Source organism: Acomys russatus, chromosome 1, assembly GCF_903995435.1.
Source record: "Acomys russatus chromosome 1, mAcoRus1.1, whole genome shotgun sequence".
Classification (NCBI taxonomy): domain Eukaryota; kingdom Metazoa; phylum Chordata; class Mammalia; order Rodentia; family Muridae; genus Acomys; species Acomys russatus.
The window spans coordinates 46,135,953-46,156,174 of record NC_067137.1 but is presented as its reverse complement, the minus strand read 5'-3'; the positions used below and the strand labels follow the sequence as shown (position 1 = coordinate 46,156,174).

The following is a 20,222-nucleotide window of genomic DNA, read 5'->3' as shown; positions in this document are numbered from 1 at the left end:
CTCAGTTTTACCTGTGCTCTGCTGCTGGAACAGAGTAGCCTGGAACAGGATCTTTTGTCCCATAGTACTTTTTAATTAGAGCAATTCCCGCCACTGTATCTGTTCCTTTGAAGTTAACCAAATGAGCAGACGCCCCTATGCCAGCAGTCTGGAAGATCAAGCACAAACCAAAATTCAAAAGAGGAGCATAACAGCCACCTGCCTCACCCACTTCTCACCAGTGTCTCAGCCCTGTGCGTGTGCTGCTCTGTTCCAGTACGCACTGCACCTGTCTGTCTACCCTCCATGGGACACGTGCTGAGAGGTGTGCTCCACACACTGGGAACAGGACACACAGTAGGTGTTGGGTTATCTGTTGACTATGTCTCCAGAATCGCAAGAAATGGCCTACTTAAAAGCAAGCTGTCCCAGTGCTATGCTGGCCAGTTGACGGTGGCTTGTCACTGTTCTGGTTTAGATGCGAATGTTCCCTATTATAGGCTCAGACACTGGAACACCTGGTGGTGCGTGTGGAGGAGCCTTCATGGCTTGAGCCTCATGGCACTTCCAATTTTCTCACTGTGCTTCACGCTTGCATTTGGAAGTGTAGGCTCTTGGCCTCCTGTCCCTCAAAACTTCCTTCCATCTGTTGCTTTTGGTAATGATGTTTTCTCATGGCAACAAAAGAAGCTAATACAGCACCAACAATCTACATTGCATTCCAGGAGACTCATCTTGGTTTCTTACCTCTTGCGAAGAGACGCCTCTATAACCGAAGTCATGTAACTTGTATTCTAGACCATCTAAGTTACCAGAAGTTTCTAACAAATATTTGGCCAATATTTTCTTCTGCTCTCTCGAATTTGTGGCCACTGTAATTGGATACCAGGATTGAACAAGAATAGTCTGTAACAAAAATTAACCACATTAGAATCATAAAATATTGGGTTTCTTTTGGGAGAAATCACAGCTTTCTCAGAAGAAACATCCTGTACATCTGGACTCTTAGAAACTTCAGTTGGCTCTCTGAGGAGATAGACACGAGGTGCACTGCAGACGTAGTGTCGTTCCATCACTGTAAAAGGAAGTAAGTGAGCTCTCGAAGCCTCAGGGAGACAACTCCAAACAAACTTTTGATTCAAAGCTACAAAGAGGAAAATGTTTTGAGTGACCGATGAAGGACCAGCTCATGTTGAGGTAGCATCAAACTGTCCTAAGTTCCTAAATGGTTGTTCTTGATTTCTTTACTTGTGTGGGTCTGCACCAAACAGGCCCACACAACAGCTCTGACTTTGCACTAGACTCTAAGAAGTACTTACTTAAAGTAGTCATGTCGTTACTCCTTTAGACCAACTTGGTTCTAGTAGGGCTACTAACATTAGAGAATTCCATTTGGAGACACATGCTTTGCTTCCTTAGCTTTTATTAAAGCTTGTTGTAAGAAAGAGGTGAAGTAACTATGTGAAGAACAGTTGTTAGGTTCTTACTTTCTAGTACAACTGTTCTATAGTTTCACTTTTTTCTTGGCTGCCAGAAACTCCAAATTCATGCTGGTGTGTAACCATAGAATAATGCTAGTTAATTTGGATTGAGAATTTAGTACTTCATCCTAGGATGATAAATTTCCATTTTTACTTTCTAAGCCTGACAGTATGTTTTCAGAAGCAGCTTCCAATCTACTTTGAAAAAAAGCTAAAAGATATCATTACTAAAATGGTAACAATAGATATCTGAGCTCAATGAAAAAGACTGTTCATTTTTGATATAAATTGTACGAACCAGACTTACTAAATAAACATAAGCTAAGTGATCAGTAAATGAAACAAGTAAAGAGAGATTATTTTATGTTAGCCATCATAATCTGCTAATCTAAAAAGAAAACTACTGTGGTTTAGTCCTGTGGCTGAATTAATTAATAGTGTCCTCTAAGCTCCTCCGCTCATTTGAAGCTCCAGCCCTCACTCCTTGATTCTGGGTTATCCTATGATCAAGCTTGTCTCTCTCTTTGTCTCTGTGTGTGCGCTCCCCCACCCCCTTTCACTGCCTGCCTGCCTGAGGGGTTGCCTAGTTTAGCTGAAGGCAGGTGTTTAAATCCAAGCAAGACCCGAGGAACATCAGGGGAAATCACAAAACTACAGGAACAATAGCTGTATAAATCTACAAAGTCTAGGAATGGTTTGTTAGACAACAGACTGACGCACTTCTCACCTCTGACCTCACGAAATTCCTCTTCTGACCCCACTACCAATCATGATCCTAAATCCAGTGTTAGCCTGTGACCTGTGCTTCACTCTGCCACTGGGTATCATTCCAATATGAGCTTTAGACAGGCTCTGTCATCTTTTCGTCTGTTTTTTGAAACAGGGGTTCTCTTGGAGTCCTGGCTGTCCTGGACTCGCTTTGTAGATCAGGCTGGCCTCAAACTCAGAGATCAGCCTGCCTTTGCATCCCTGAATGCTGGCATTATGGGCATGCACCACGCCCAACTTTTGGTTCTATCATTCTTTACAAAGCATTAATTATTCAATTAAGACAGGAGCTCACTGTGTTGTCAAAGTCAGCCTTGAACTTATTCCTGCTTCTGCCACCATGTCTGGCTCCTCACAAAGTTTAATTGCCATCTATCTGCTTTCCGTGAGGTATGGGAGGCAATGGCAATTCAAATAGACATGAGGTCTACTATGGTCTTGTCATGTTTACCACCTTAAACAGCTCTGTCACTACAGCTTTCATTTTCACACTGCCACCTTTACTGAACTATGTCCACCCCCTCAGCTCTTTTAACTCCCCCCCGCCCCCTGCAATTTTATGATTCCTAGGACAGAATTTCCCATTCCTCTAATACCAACTCATCATACATTTTCATATTTATATTCAGTTAGCTAACAAGCTGCCATTCTCCCATAAAGGACCTTAATAAGGTATCTTACTCTAATTTTTGTGCCAAGCACCAAGATGGATTTATTGAATCAAGTCCAATCAGCTCTACATTTGTTTGTCACTATGTCGCCCTGGCTGGCCTTGAACTCAGAGGCCTGAGTGCTGGGATTAAAAGTGTGTACTATACCTAGCTCACCTCTATATTTTAATTAAGCTTGGCCATCAGTTTTTTTTTCCCAGGAGTATGGCAAAGATAAATAAAGCACAACCTGAAAAACTCTAGTTGTGTTAACACGACAGAGAAACTATCAGAGACAGTGCTCCCGCACAACACCAACAATCCAGCTTAAATTATACTGCTGTAGTAGCACACCCCTCTACAAACGACACTGTAGATGTAAGAAGCAAAGGTGTGTGTGTGTGTTACAGTGCTGTAGAACCACACCCCTCTACAATTTGGGCTAGTCCAAGGTCTACGGTAGGAGGCAGGCAGGCAGGCCTTGACAGCAACATTTCCAAATAGCAGTATGCCCGCACAGATCAAGACAGGTTTTAGCAGCAAACTGAGACCCGTGCTTTCAGAAGTGCTTTTTACAATGGCACTTATGTAACTGAAATGATGTGGCTATTCTCCCATCTGCTCCCCTGGCAGGCCTCAGTTTCTCCATCTTTGAAATAGCATTTCATCACTGTAATCTTTTAAAATCATCTTTTAGTACCAGAAAGTTTCATTCTGTTATTTAGTCATAAGAGAGTGTCTGGCCTAATGTGCTTGTTCCTCAGCCCACTTGTATGCCTGAAAGCCTCTACAGAGCTCCTAGGCTCTCTTATTAAACTTATCTGGAGATATAGTTTGAAAGGACTAGGAGGCTTTTCCTGGCACCAATGCTCACTCAGGTGAGTGGCCATCTACAAAGTTATTCACTGTTTCAAACACACATTCAGAGAGGGAAGTGAGCTGTCTGATGTCCTTTAAGTATGTTAAAGGACAAGCATGTTCAAGTTTGTAAGTAGTCAGTTTGCTGTGTTGGGCAACAGATTTTAAGTATCCAGTGGGAAACTCAGAGCTGAGGACTCAGGATGGATTTCTACAAAAGAAATAGTGACTCCACTTATGTTTAGCAGTTTGTGTGCATGTGCCCTTGCAGAGGAAGAAGGGTGCTCAGTGGCCTCTTCTCTCCTTTGCCTTGCTCCCTCGAGGAGAATGAGAACTCTTTTTGCAGTTGGAGTTCATTGATTTTTGGTGCTGCTGGTTGTCAGCAAGCTCTAGTAATTTCCCTGTCCTCCCACCCCTACCCAGCATGTGAAGGTGCACATGGCCTTGCTAGCTTTTTGTGTGGTTACTGGTCACTGTGACTCAGATTCTCACACGGGCGCAGCAAATACTCTTACCATTGAGCCATCTCTATAGCACCATTTGTTTAATAATTTTTTAAAATTAAAACTGGTATTTATCAAAGGAGAGAGGGGAACAAATGCTAATTACATTTTGCTAGCTACCACTCTAAGCCATGTGATAATTATTTTTTTTTTAACTTTGTGGCTTCTTAGTAAAATATACCAAAGATAACGACAATCATTAAACAGTCACTTTCAGAAGAGTATAAAGGAAAACTCTAAGGAGAAGGTGACATGCTAATTATTTAATCTTTTTTTTTTCTTTTACTTTCTTCACTTTTCAAGTGTGTGTGTGTGTGTGTGTGTGTGTGTGTGTGTGTGTGTGTGTGTGTGTGTGTGTGTGTGTGTCTGTGTATATGGATACCTGAGCTTCATGTTGGGAATCATCCAGGATTGCTCTTCCATTTTATTCATTGAGACAGGGTCTCTCAATCAAACCCAGAGCTGGTCTCCCTGGCTTGCTCTGGGGATTCTGTCTCTGTCTTCTATTAAGCCCACCTAGCATTTACATGGGTTCTTGGAATCTGTACTCCCATGTTTACAAGACTGTGAGGAATTACTTTAACCACTAAGCCCCCTCCAGCTCCCACTGCACACTCTTTATCTGCCTCTGGAAAGTCAACTGATCCCAGCAGGCAGGACTGAATGAGGGGCTCCTCAGCTACACAGTGGAAGTGATCAGTGTGCCTCATGGCTTGAGGACAAAATGCTAGTGTGCATGTACTAGCTGAGGTAGTGTGGTTGAGAACCACTCTACTACAGGCAGGGACACATCTTAGAGCGACAGGTATGTGCTTAGCATGTACGCTGTCTTGTGCGCTGGGCTCCATCTCCAGTACTAACAAAACCAAATCCCCAAGCCCTTCCCTGACTCTTATGTTTTTTTTTGTTTTTTTTGGTGTTTTGAGACAAGGTTTCTCTGTGTAGTTTTGGCTGTCCTGGACTATCTTTGAAGACCAGGCTGGCCTTGAACTCACAGTGAACCGCCTGCCTCTGTCTCCTGAGTGCTGGGATTAAAGATGTGCACCACCATGCCCAGCGACTCCTATGTCTTTATCTTTTATCTTCCAAATTCAAAATCTGTGAACACAAACTAAGATTGATTGTCATTTACTTCTAGCTACAGTTAATTCAGAGTTTGACTATATAGCATAGACTTAGTGTTATTTCTTCCGCAGATGAACTATTATAGTAATCCATCAATAAGCTAGATATTATCTTCATCAAAACTGTGACTGTGGCAATGTGGAGCCACACTGATACATGTAAGGAGCCTCCCCCCATGCCAAAAAGGCAAAAATAGAAACAAAAATCAGATTACATATGTGTCCTTCTGCCTCAACAGCTGTTCTAGATGTCTAGAGATCATGCTGGAGAGTCAGGGGTCTCTAGAACTTTGTCAAGCAAAGCCTCTACGACTGACTTATCTTCATGTCCGTGACACCGTTCTTTTCGACTTAGAAATTAAACAGTAGGAACACAGAACCATGTCTATATTTAGATTAGAAGCTGAAAACTTCACTGCTCTAATAGGTACAGGATGTCCAGCAGAAGTCTGCAGTTATTAGATGGACATGGGCTGCTTTTCTCATTATACTCCATGCTAGCATACCTGTAAAATGACGAGGGATCAGCTGGCTTGGTGTAGCAGCTCTTTGGGAGGTGGAGGCAGGAGGGCAGCCAATTCAAAGCCTGCCTGAGTAACTTTCTAAGACCTTGCCTCAAAAAACTTTTTGAAAAAAAAAAAAAAAAAAAAAAAAAGAGGCTGGAGATGGAGTTTAGTGAGAGTTGCCTAGTGTGCACTGGTCCTGGATCCCAGCCCTAGCAGTGCTAAAAGAAACAAAAACAATTTTAAGACAGAAGTCAAATGAGCCAAATGAGTAACCATTATTGGTCCTTTGAGTTAGACAGAATCTCCTAAGATCAGATTTCATTAGAAGGACCTAAAAGATCATTTAGTCCAACTATCATTCATTGATGAGGAAGCTGAAACAGGAATTAACTGCAGATTACACAACTTTACTGATAGTAGCAAACTTACCAGATTCTCAGTTCAATGTTATTTGTTGTTGTTGTTTGTTTTTAAATCTTTAATCACCAAGACAGAATTCTAAATTCTGAAAAAAGCAAACCCCCACTCACCTCAATCCAATTGGTCAGCCAGTAGCACTCTGGGTCCGTGTTCTCCACTGTGAACAGCACATTCCCTCTGGGGATGACTGAGCCCTCGGGAACAGCCTTCACTTCAATTGGAAGATGACCATCGTATTTCTGGCAGGAGGCAACAATACACCCATTCATTCAACAGCAGATATGCAGCTGCCTGCTGTATTAAGGTTTTGTTTTTTTTTTTTTTTTTTGGTTTTTACATTTTATGAAAACTAAACTTTTACCACCGCAGAGGGTACAGGTCTAGTTGTTCAGTAGTACCCTGCAGCTTCTAAAGTGGGTTAAAAGGATTAACAATTTAGGTACCGATCTACTTCATGCAGTTTCTGCTAAGAACACCTACCACTTAGGATCAACACTGATCAAAATAGCACTTCTCTGACTTGTTCAGAAAAGTCAAAGAGTAAGCTCAAACTAAGATACTTTATAAAAACAACCTGTTCTGCACAGGTCATTTTCACACATGAAAAACAGAAGGAAAGATTAAAGACTAGTGTTAAAGAACACATAAAGAAAAGAAAATCACTATAGAAGATTTGTAAGTTTTATCTCTTTTCTGGCAGTAGACTTTTAAAAGCACGAAGACCCTGACATTCAATGCCAACATTTAAGCTATAGCCCCATAACTTCATATACTTGAATACTTGGTTCCCAGATGGCAGAACTGTCTGGGAAGGATTAAGAAGTATGGCCTTGTTGGAGGAGGTGTGTCACTGGGGAGGTGGACATTTTTCTCTGCCTTGTGGAGAAGGAAGTAAGCTGTTAGCCACTGCTCCATCAACTCCCTCCTATGATGGTCATAGAACTCAACTATTGAAAATGTATGCCCCCCAATAAACTCTTCTATAAGTTGCTTTAATCATGCTGTCTTAGCACAACCCTTTCTCAAGCTGAAAGTTATAATTAATCCTTGTGTAGAAGGCAAGTTGTTATGGGAATCCCAAGACTTTATGTACTTCAAGACACAGCATTTACATAAGAAAAAACTGTGAGATGAAAGACTGGAGGCATCAGGACATAGCAGAAGAACACTTCTTTACAAATGTGGTTTGATCCTAAACCTATCGGCAAGACCTTGGGGAGTCATTTAACAGCCTAGGCCTGACTGTAGACTGAGCCAGGCCAGATTATGTCTAGTGAACCCTAAGATTTCCTGAACACATAATCAAAAGACTGGCACTAGAAATTACACACTCAGCACTGCATATTATCTTCAAAACAAACCTCACCGAAGGGAGTGATGATGGAGGCACATTAGCATGGCCTACACATATACAATGTGGTGTGATTCTCCCACTTTGTCAAAAAACCACAGGCATGCCATTTTAACATAAAAAGATAAAGTTCATTTTATTTTATGTATGAAAGTTACAAATATTTGTAATTGTGATGGATTTGATATGCTGCATAACTTTTCTATCTTAGTGTAGTGTAGTAATATAGAAACCACTAGATGTCTTTTGCTCTTATAATTAATTCAATTACCAGTATTTGGATGCTTAGGGCATTATAGTAAAGTAAAAAATAAGCGACAACTCCAAAGAGCTACACCAAACTATTTTGACTATTTGGGGAGAAAAAGTTCTTTATCATGTTGTAATAAATTCATAGCATCTACTTTCACTTGAGGAAGTTAAAAATAACATTTGAAACTGCGAAGTAATCATACCTTTTAAAAATTATTAGTTTATTTCCATTTCTAAGGTATATTTTCCAGAAATGTATTAAGTTATCTTTCAAAAACATGAGTTATTTAAACTCTAAGTTACATAGCATATTACTTACATCTACTGTAAACTATCTGTTAATGATTCATGTTACAGGAGAGAACCAAATGTTGCCTACAATTTTTTGGTAAGAATATCTAAAGACAACCATTATACTTAAATCATCAACAAAAAGCTTTAGTGATCATTGAATTTTCTAGTCAAATTCCATGGCGAGAAATTTTTAACTAAATGAAAATCAAAATAGATAAAACCCGACAGCCAATTTTACCTCAAGAATGTAGTTCCATCCTCTTTCATTAAAGACGTCATCTTGGAAATGTTCTTTGTACACTTCTTTGGCCTCTTGAATTTTCTCTTTGGTCACTACTTTACCTGAAAGGACACACAGGCTTTGCTTACACTCTGAAATGCACTCTCAACTGCTGTGTCACCTCAGCACTATCTCCTGCTCTCTCACCCCGTTATGACTGAAAGGGACATAGAAGATGAAACGAGTGTCATCAGGTCAAGATCAGATTCAGAAAGGAGCCTGTCCTTCCAGGAGTTCACCCTAAGCATAAATGCTCATTTATTTTAAAAGTACAGGAACAGCCAAGCACAGGGGCTCAGACTCATTAATGAAGCACTCACAAAGCCAAGGCAGGAGGATTATGAGTTTTGAAGCCAGCCTGGGTTACACGGTGAGACTCTGTCTTGAAAAATGAAAACAAACAAGTAAAGAACAGAAAATCACATACATAGCATCAAACAGAACAAACAACCCTATCCCCAATACTTTTGGCAATTCTTTAACTTTAAGATAATCTATAATTTTCCAGGTAAACTTTCTTCAGAGATGTCTCTGGGACTTGCAAATCAGCAATTTCCACAATTACTAATGTTTTACACCCACCCCGATTCTTAGCTAGCTTTTCTTATCTGTATAATGAGGATGAGGACAATGTATCTACTTACAGGATGGTAGTAAGAAATACATGGCTTAAGATCCACAGCTGCTTAGCAAACACTGGCCTAGAGCGAAACTGATAGGGATGTAGAACCAGTTTTATAAAAATTTGACAACAGTAAAAACTTCTGAACGTGTAAGTGCCAAAAGTTAATTCAAAACCACACATGTAAGGAATTCAAAGTGGATTTTGGCCATGTTCACCTGTGTTGGATCATACAACTTCATCCAGTTGGGTCTGAATACACACATGTGCATTTTGCACTGTGCATGCTGTTATACCATACAATGTCAACAAATGCTGCTTAAAATATTCAAGACTAGTGTCTGCTATGACCTGCAGTGTTCTTACTGTATGTACATATGTCTCTGTTCTTACAGACACACAACAGTCTACCCACAGACAACAGACTTTCAGTGTTTTCCAACTGTCACTCCTAAGTATGTAGTTTAAGCTGGTGCATAGTACTGTGTAGTGTTACAGTGTTTGGGTTTAAGAAAGTCTCCATTACAAAGCATGTTGTAAATGGCTTCAATAAACAAGTGACCCCTGAAAATTACTGGAGGGAATTTTCCTATTTTAAATACATTTAGAAATAAACCCACTATTGTAAACAGTTTTGAAAAATGAAACCTTAGGGCATATCTAAAGCAATATAAAAATATTCTAGTCAAATCTACCATAATTCAAAATGAGTTTTCAGATTAATATTAACCCTGTTGCTCTGAGTGCATAGCTAAGTCTACAGTATACTAAAATGGCCTGTGAGTATGACTGCCCGAAACTTTTTTCTGGAAACGCATCAATTTCAGAAAACCTCTCTAACTTAAAACACCTAACACATACACAACAAATCTAAGACTTTTTTTTAATCTGCATTTTTATTATCAGAAAAAGAAGGAGTTGTTTCCAGGCTGCAGTACTCCACTGCATCAGCCCTGTCTGTCATGGTATATCACTGCCTTGTAGATGAGCCTTGCCTATAACTCATCGGTTCTTTCACTGTGCATGGATCCTAAGCTTAAAGGCCAGCAATAGTAAACGAAATGCTTATACAATAAATTGATACAAAGTCAATTAAAAGTAAATCTTAAAAGCCTATATTTAAATAATGACTCTGGTGAGAGCTTACAATTAGTCAAAGCCACTTTAAGCTTTCACCATTGTTTAAGAGCTGTGAGCAATGGATTTAAAGAGCAAATATTTCCCTAAATGAAAATACGATCACAAACTCTAAGATTTAATATATTCAAATTAATATATCAAAATGTTTGCAAAAGTAAGTAGGCATGGTAGTAGCTCAATGCTATAATATTAACACTTGGGAGGCTGAGGCAGAAGACAGCCTGAGCTACTCACCGAATTTAAGGCCAGCCTAGGCTACAGAGTAAGGTATTGTCTCAAAAACAAAACCCTCAAAATAGCATCTAAAGCGGTGATTGATTTAAATATCAAAATTAGATTACTCAAAAATTTACTTCCAATAGCAGAACAGAACAATATAGAAAAATATGAAGTCACATAAAAGCAGTGTTTTAAACATACTGGGAAAAGCAATACCTTTTAAGTACTTATTAAGAATGTACTGCAACCCATAAAATACTGTTTCCTCGTATTTCACCTTCCTTACTTTGGAGTTTTCTGTCTTCTTTTCACGGCATTCAAAGTAGGAATAAACTTTGCTTGTGTTGGGTGGGTATTGTTTATAGTGAGTAACCTATATGAAGAAAAATACTTTCATTAGGATGCACTGAGTAGAATAAAAGCACAACAGACAAGCCTTGCAATTATTTCCAAGTCAGAGATTGTTGTTTTTTGCTTGCTATTGGTCAACCCCCCACCCTGGCTGCACAAAGCAAGAGACAGGTGTATCCCCACAATCCTTCTAAGGAGACCTTACCTCAGAGTCAAAGCAAGTGACTGAGGGTGGAAAGGCTCTCACCTGGTCTTAGGGTATAGCTTTTTTTTGCAGTCTGAGGTACACAACCATATCAAGCAGACCAAGGCGGCAGATTCAGAGAAGTTGTGCCCTTGTTTACTTTTAGTGATATGTTCGAGATTAGAGGCACTTCAGTCTGGGGGTTTTGGAATACTTGCCTGTACTTGTATTTTGGGGATAAGACTTTTATCATTTTTGTGTGTAGGTTTGTGTGTGTGTACATGTGCATGCAGGTGTATAGGGGCCAGACGTTGATTTCAGGTCTTCCTCAGTCATTCTCCATTTTATTTTTGAGGCAGAATCTCTTATCAAACCTGGAGCTTACCAATTCGGTCAGTGAGCCCAGGGGTCTTCCACCTCTGCTTTCCCAGCACTGGCACTATGAGCCTGTGCTCACATGCCTAGCTTTTCATGTCAGGTGTTGGAGAGCAAACTCAGGTTGTCAGTCATGTTGCTGCCTGGGCCATCTTCCTACCCTCCATATTTTGACTCTGACTTGTTTTATGAGGTCAGGTTTGGATTTTTGGTCCCGTTTGACATCCTGCTCAACAGGTTTTGAGTTTTAGATCAAGAATGCCCAACCAATACCAGTACTCTCTGATGTCCTTGCTGAGTGTGGTAAGCGGGTGCTTGTGACCCACTGCTTTATGCAATTATGAGGCACCGAGGACATTCTTGGCTGCCAGGGTGTGCTACAGAAACCTGAATGAAAGCAACAGCAGCAGCAAAAAGAAATAACACAAGCAAACAGAAAGCCTGTTTTAGGGGCTGTGTGATATGGCTCAGAAGATAAAGGTAGTTGTTGCTAATAATCCTAGGGACACAGTAGGCAAGGACAGATTCCGGCATGCCATTCTCTGTCTTCTATTTGGACACCATGGCACGTGTGCCCCTACACATACATAAAAGATGCACTAAAACATCTAAAAACAGAAACAGAGCGTCCCACTTTGTTATTTCTCAAATTGCTTCCTGAATGAAAAGTAAGTTACTATACAATCTAACTCTTATGAGCTTAAAAACATCAAAGTCTTTTATCACAGTTTCTATTCTATACATTTGGTAAGGGCCACTGTTAAAAACTTGCAATTTCCATTTGAAGAAAAGTTATTCACTGGACTTTCAATTTGATTTTAGTGTTTTTGTCACACTAATGCAACTAACTGTGTAATTAAGGCATTTATTTGTAAATCTATAAATGTACTTACAAATAAATGACCAGAAGAGCAGTGTGTCCTTATTTGCGCTAAGAATACAAAGAATAACTTTAAAATGTAAGGTACAGGGTAGATCACAGCCAAGTGGACCAAGTTTCACAGGTGACCACAGTTCACACCATGATCCCTGCTGAGCCATGGCTTCAAGTTTAGGAAAGTCAGCACAATCTAATTTGGCTGCATAGTCTCAGTGAAGCTTGGCTCTATTCTAAACAATCTCTGTAGCTTGGCAGTAGCATTCTAAAATAAACTGTCACAGTGGATTGCCACTGTCACTTCTGAATGGCCATCCCCTCTGCTTCCTTCCCAGGGAGGCATGCTTGTAGTTTCCCTTTTGCTGCACACAGGCCAAGGCGTGGGTACAGCTCTGCAGTAACATGGACTTTGAGAGCCTGGGTCCTGCAGGGGGCTTGCAGCTCCATTTTGTTTAGGCACAGAAAAACAACCACCACCACCAAACAAACAAAAACAAAACCCCCCAAAACCAACCACAATAAAAGGCTCAGGAACCCATGGACTGATATCACTGTCAGTTTAAGGAAAGCCAAGAAAAACCAAGTGAGAAAGCTAATACAGAACCCACAGGAATTAAACCTACTAATTTACCACAGTGTAAACAAAACAATCCCAAGGTAAGTGTATTTATAAATGACTTTTCAGTAATAGTTAAGCTGACTAGAAAAAAAAAAGATAACTAAAACTTAAAATATACCCAAGATGTATGTAAACCACAATGCCCTCCAAGCTCCAACCTAGGAACCTAGGCACTAGAGCAGGAGAAGAGGAAAACAGTGCACACTTGATGAAACTCAGGTTCATAGCTGGGTTTCATAGCATCTGCCTTGACCTGAGTTGTGAGCGTTCATCTAGTCAAAAGCGCATCCCCTACAGGAATTTACACTTTGCAGGGCAGGCTAGGGGACGGGGCAGTTGGCAAACATTTGCTGCACAAGCACGAGGACCATTTGGATCCCTGGCACCCACATAAATGCAAGCAGGTATAGTGGCCCAACTGCAATCCCAGCACTGGGAAGTGTAGACAGGGTCCACAGAACAAACTGGCTAGCTAAGACTAGCCAAACTGTGGATCTCTGGGCTCAAGGGGGCCCCATTTCAATATATTATTTTGGACAACAATTGAGGAAGATACCAGGCATTAATCTCTGGCCTCCACACATATTCATATACCATGTCTGTATGAACAGAATCTGAAGCACACAAACATGCATATACACACCACTACATAGATATACACTGCAATGCAAATTAACTACTCCTCTGAGAAGTGCAAAAGTCAAAAGTTGAATGGAAATATCTCTAACTCATTTAACTCCACCAGGGTCTAAAAGTATAATAAACCTTTCCCATCATAACAGTGCAGTTAGAATAAAAGTTATAAAATTTAAAGCCCTTAATTAAAAAAGATTTATTTATTCTTATTTTATGTGTATGGGTGTTTTGTCTACATGTATGTCCGTGTACCACATCCATGCTGTGCCTGAGGAGGCCAGAAGAGGGCATCAGGTCTCCTGGAACTGGAGTTCCAGAGGGTTGAGTCACCATGTGGATGCTGGGAACTGAACTCCTTTGCAAGAACAGCCAGTGCTCTTAACTGCTGAGCAATGTCTTCATCTACAAGCATTGAAATTTTAATGCTTTGTTTAGAATACTTAAAAAAAAATAGTGCTTTATAACCGACTTTGCCTAAATATTCAGAATGTTTTCTATGTTAAAAAAAGATACTATTTCAAAGTTGCATAAGTTGTTGAATTAGAAGTAAATCATATTCTACAATTAAGAGAAATTTAAAAGTATTTTAGAGAATACAGGTTAAGAATGTCTTCTAGGCAAATTCACGGGTAATTAACCAGGAAACACAACCGTTGACCTATGAACACCCAACATGCTCTTAGGGAAAGTACAGAATAATGGCCAATGTCATTGGTCCTTGGAAATGCTAAGGTCAGAATAGGTAAGATCATACATAGGCACAGGTGCTGGGAAGGAGCTCTGATTGTATATTCTTTATCTTTTAAACTGGGGTGAATATAATATGGTTTGCAGTTTTTTCTTTCTTTTCTTTGATGCTGGGGAACTGAATCTAGGCTCTTCTATATGGTAAGTACACATTCTAACATGGAGCTACAACTCCTAGCCCCTCCTCACAATGTATCAGTCTGGGGGCTGAGGGCAGAGAGCTGGCACAGCTGGAAGCATGTGACACAAACATAAACACACGAATAGTATACAACGGTCAATCTCTCAGTAAGGGGCCATGATTACAGGATACTCAGAGCAGAACAAGGAATTAAGTTACTGCACACAGCTAAGGCAGATGGAAAAACAGACCTGCTTAGGATTTTGGGGGGTAAAGGGGAACTAGAACTGAATGTGCAGTTTAATGAGACGTTACAGATACCCCTGAGTCTGGCTGGGGCAACTGGGTTAACAATGGTACCATTTAAGTCAGGAATAGAGGCTTATACCTGTGTGATCCTTGCACTCAGGTAAGGAAGGAAGACTGCCTGGAGCAGAGGCCAGCCTGGGACACCAGTGAGTATCAGACTAACCATAGGCATTTAGCAAACCCTACTTCAGCAACTCCTCACAGAAAGGGTTCTACTTAACGATTTGATAAAGACTACGGAAGGAATGAGTGGGGGAAATCAAGAGCTCAGTGTTCAACATTAAGCAATACTAATCAGATTTATATGCTCAGAATCAAGTGTATGAGAAGGATGTCCTTGACTCTTGTTAATTTTTGATGGCTCTGATTTCTAAGGCTAGATAAAGTGATTCAATGAGAAATACCAAATTCTTCACATTCCTAGGCAACCTCAGTACTAAATGTTCCCTGAACTGGCAGGGCCCTCCTGTGGCTAACAGAGCACCGTGAAGAGCAAAGGACCCCTTGAATACAGCCTTGTAACAAAACTTCGTCCCATTTGCTTTCCCAATGACAAGATAAACTCGGGGCCTGGAGAGAGGGCTTGGAGATTAATTAACATCCACACGGCTGCTTACAACTGTAATTCCAGTTCCAGGGAAGCCAGAGACACCTAGCACACAGGTGGTACAGACATACATGGAGGCAACCTTTACACACACACACACACACACACACGCGCGCACACACACACACACAGAATGAAAAAGGTAACTCATACAATCCTTCTAAAATGATTAGGTACCAGGCAATAACTCTCACTGCCTAGAATAAAAAAGGTTTTATTCCCGTGTTTTAACAGTAGGAGCATTCTCCAACGTGGAGTGTTAGCCAAGCAACTGCATCAATGCATTCCATTCCCAAGGGTCCCTACCCTTGTCCTACTATGACAGTGGGGGCTGAGGATGGAGGCACATTATAAGGTAAGCATCCTCCTCCTGGGGAATGTGGTGGTTTGAATAGGTATGGCCTCATACACGCATGTGTTTCACTGCTTGGCCCGTAGGGAGTGGCACTATTAGGAGATGTGGCCTTGTTGGAGGAAGTGTGTCATTCTGGGGGCAGGCTTTGAGCTCTCCTATGCTTAAGCTACCCACAGTGTGATTGTTTCCTTTTGCTGCTTGAGGATCAAGAACTCAGCTCCTCCTCCAGCACCATATGTGCCTGCATGCTGCCATGCTTCTGCCATGCTGATAATGGACTAAACCCCTGAAACTGAAAGCCAGCCCCAGTTAATTATTTTCCTTTGTAAGAGTTGCCATGGTCATAGTGGGGGAGGAGGTCCCCCTCGGTCACAGACGTAGGGGAGGGGAACAGGGTGAAGGAGGGAGGGAGGAATGGGATGATCCAAGTGATGGGATAATTGAGTTGTAATCTGAATAAATTAATAATAATAAAAAAAAGTTGCCATGGTCATGGTGTCTTTCACAGCAATAAAAAATAAGACAGAGTTACATGTAATTTTCTTTAAGGCATTCCATAGGTTGACCTTTCTCAAGTTGCTTTCTCAAGATCTTTCCTCCTAAACTGGCATCATATCACCGAAGGCAACTAGTACTATTAGTACTTGCCTACTTTCTCAGTTACACCTGTATTTTTAAATGGAAAAAAAAAAAAAAAAAAAAAAAAAGCAGCAGCAGCAGCAGCAGTCAAGGTTTAAAATACAATGAGCTGACATACCCAAGGCCATAGAACAAGTTACATTATTTGTGCAATGCCTACGGAATCAGAAAAAGATACACTAGCCCTGTCCTGGCTGGCCACTTCAGCTAATGTATGAAACAGAGCAAGAATTATAAACAGTTCTGCTTTTCAGGAGATTTTTAAGGTCTGTGAAGCTCTGGAAATCTGCTGCCACAGAAAAGAATTCATTGCTATTTAGCTCTGAAGCATAAACTACTTAATAAATACTTGCAGGAGTTGGTTCTCTCCTTCCACCTCACAGGTCCCCACTTGGCAACAAGCATCTCCCTTTACCTGATGTTTGCAGCCCTACCATTTTATTTCAGCTGCCCAAGTTTTCCCTACACGTTATGAAGCTAACTTGAAAAAAAAATATGTAACCAAGGGTAGCCTCGCACCTCTACTTTCTCAGTGCTAAGATTACAGAGGTCTGTCACTGACTGGCACATGTACGTCTTTAAGGACACATCAGGAAAAAAAAAATAAGGAGTCCTAGCAGTGCCCCTCCTCACTGACAAGCTCTAGTGTCATGGCTCTATGTCCCTAATCCTCTTGTGTTTTCTCAGAAGCACTGAAGAGGCAATTACAAAAAACGGGAATCAGTGAGAAGAAAACACTGGAAGTTTTTGTCATATGGAAGTCATATGAACTAACTTGGTCCTATGATTCTCATCTCTCTAACTTTCTTCTGCAATAATGTTCAACTTCCTGTGTTCCTCAGCACTGGAGAACACAATGTCTGACTGCTTCATCGCTACAAGGAAGTGACGCAGCTCTTGGAAGTGTCTTTCTCCACCGCTGTAACATACTGGTATTCTTCTCTGTGCTCCTGGGTTACGTATTAATGAATGACTACAGAGGTGCTGAGCTCTGGACAGCTGGCCCAGGAGGCCTCTGAGAAGCAAGTTACCCTGGCAGCACATTACACAATAGTGCAATGAGGCCTGAACAGCGATGAAGGACTTTTGTGTATCCTGTCTTTTCTAGTCACAGCACAATGACGTCTTCTGCTAATCTGCTAGAGATAAAATGTTGACAAATGTTAAAACTATACAGTTTTGTGGAATCCAGAAGAAAAGCATCTTTTATTGCTTCCCAGTTATTTGGAAACTTATTATCCCAGAGGTAAGCTAAAAAAGAAAAACCATGTCTGCTTCACAGGCAAAGTCCCGAATACAAGCCAACAACTACACTGGCTCACACTCATGTTCCCTAGCTAGGCTAGTGCAATGCCACTAAAGCTGGGTAGGAATTGCGCCTTAAGCTATTCTGAAAACATAAATGATTGAAGATGTAAGAGCAGGCCCTTTTTATTTGGAAAAAGAACTCCTGATGAAACTGAAGAGCTGCACTTGCCGTGTTCTCAACTCCCTATTACACACAATGAAACATGAGATCACAGAAATGGAAGCACATTTCCAATGCTTCTTCACTGGTCCCGAGTGTCCCGCCCTTTCTTAAGGACACTGTGAAAATGTATCCCACATGTTGCTATATGCTTGGCCACCACCTTATCTACTCTGTGTAGTTTAGGAAATGATTTTCCCTTCAGTTTTAGAAGAAATCTCTTCATCATCATTCAGCCACTGTCTTCTAACCAGCCAAGAATTTTTACAAACTGACAAAAATATGTAATTTCCAAATAAAAAGAATTCTCATTATTTGCAATCTCAAGTTTAACATTTTTGCTACCTCTCTACCTAAGATAAAGAGGCAAAAAGTAAAGGATAAATATTTTATATCAGTCTGATGAGACTGGGCAGAAATAAAATTTATTACATGCAAATTATAATCATGAATGACTTGCTAGGAGATTAGAAAGCTTTAAGATTATTTAAGTAAAAGTATCTCCAAAACACCAGGCAAATCTGCTACTAAAGCGGCTTCCCTTCTGATACTCACCTACATGCTGCTGCTTTCTTTCTGAGACACTTTGTAGCTCTGGCTGCCCCTATCTGTTATGTAGAGCATGTTAGCCTGGACCTCAGAGGTAGGCCCAACGGCTTAAAATAAAGGTGTACTCTCCCAAGCCTGACCTTTTTAAAGTTTGCACTTAACATTTGTTTCCCACTTACATTCCATCGTTTCATACATAATACAGTAAAATATCTGAAAATTATTTGGGAAGATTTATTGAACTATTACAAAACTATGAATGAGACTTTTCTAAAAAAAAAAAAAAAAATTACTGAAACTCCCAACACCTCACTGCATTCAATCAAGCAGAGATGTTGGTCTCAAGTACCACAGTAGAAATGATAATGATGCAGCAAAGGTGATTTCCGCTTTAAAACCCCATCAGAATCAGGCCACAGTGGCGCAAGCCTTTAATCCCAGCACTTAGGAGGCAGAGGCAGGAAGATCTCTCTGCGGCCAACCTGGTCTACAAAGGGAGTTCTAGGACAGCCAAGGCTATTACATAGACACTCTCTCTAAAAACTAAAATGAAATAAAATAAAATTTCATGTGAAAGACCACCTGTTGATAAATCTGGGCTCTACTAAAATGAAAACTCACCTACTTTACAATAGATTACAAAGAAATGGACAGACTAGAATGCAAGCAAAATGGGGCTCCCTGAAACACTCAGATTACAGGGTTAAAAAGTAAAAAGCTAAGAACCAAAACAAAAACACTAGAGTACTACGCCTAATCACTACACTCAAAACTATCGCGCTGCTCAAGTAAAAAACGTGAAAGCTAAAATTTAATTTGTTCTAGTACTAGAATGTTGTTTTACCTTTTAAGCATTTTGGCTATCAAAACTTAGCTTAAGATCAGAGGAGGATTTCCTCATCCACTGCTCTCTTTGCTAAGGTGCGTTTCAAAATGGAATTAATGCAAGAGTCAAATCAATAAGCCTTAAAGCAATGTGCCACCTCTCCCCTCCCCCTCCCCCAAGTTCTCCAGGGTTAAAACTCCAGTTCCTTTACCTCCTGGTGTTTCACTTTCCTTTTCACAGAAATCCTGTAGTGACCCTGAAGAGTCAGAGCACACTGGCCTCTGCAACCAGGGCTAAGCACGTGAATGATCCCTAGGTGTAAAGGAGTTTGAAATGCAGCCCAGAAGAGTGGGACGGCTGAATCAGACGCGGTTCCCGGGGCAGGGTTTGTCCTCCACGGGGGGCCACTGGCTGGGTGCGGGGGCCCGCCGCCAGGACCTCTCCCCGCGCTCCCCTGGGCAGGAACGTACCTGCCCAGCCTGGGGCCATTACCTAACCAGCCCGATCGTCGGGCAGTCTCATCCGGTCCACCCAGCCGGGGAGCCAAGGCCGCCGCCGGCGACCGGAGCGGCAGCGTGCGCCCATCCCGCCGAGCCTCCAGCCGCGCCCCCGCCGCGGCGCAGGCCCCGCCTCCGGCCCGCGCCTCCATCCTTCTGCCGCCGCGTTGCGGCTCCTCCACCTGCCCCATCCCGCCGCCCTAGCTCCCGTCGCCCCCGGCCCCGAGGCCCCCATCGTAGCTCCACCTTGTACGAGTCGGTGGCCAGCAGGATGTTGAACTCGGCTTCTGCCGCAGCATTCATCTCGGGCCGGAGCGGAGGCGCCGCGCCACGAGCTGCCCGGCGCGGGTGCGAGCAAGGAGAAAAATGGGCTTTGCTGCGCTCCGTTGCTTAAGTCACCGCTCGCTCGCAGTGGGGGGGGCGGGAGAGCAGGGAACGGAGCGCGGGGAGGGGCCGGGAGGGCGGGCAGGTCCGTGACGCGGCGGCAGCGGAGGCTCGTGCGCTACCCAGCCCAGCGCTCCCGCGGCTTCCCCGCTCCGCTCTGCGCCCCGCCCACCTCGGGGGACAAGGGGCGGGGCCCGGCTGCGCGTGCGCAACGCAGGGGCGAGGGGGCGG

The 20,222-nt window shown here is 41.9% G+C and overlaps 1 protein-coding gene across 1 annotated transcript in view; it reads right to left on the bottom strand.

Moving 5' to 3' along the window:
- Nampt (nicotinamide phosphoribosyltransferase) overlaps nt 1-20,020 on the bottom strand; it is a 35,608-nt gene extending 15,588 nt beyond the window's left edge. The window contains exons 1-6 of the mRNA XM_051144806.1: nt 19,854-20,020; nt 10,664-10,820; nt 8,425-8,528; nt 6,400-6,528; nt 727-885; nt 12-148 (exon numbers count right to left, since the gene is read on the bottom strand). Of these exons, the coding sequence (XP_051000763.1) occupies nt 12-148; nt 727-885; nt 6,400-6,528; nt 8,425-8,528; nt 10,664-10,820; nt 19,854-19,910 (743 nt within the window). The 5' untranslated portion in view covers nt 19,911-20,020. The remainder of the gene's footprint in view (nt 1-11; nt 149-726; nt 886-6,399; nt 6,529-8,424; nt 8,529-10,663; nt 10,821-19,853) is intronic.
- Nucleotides 20,021-20,222: the final 202 nt, after the last annotated feature.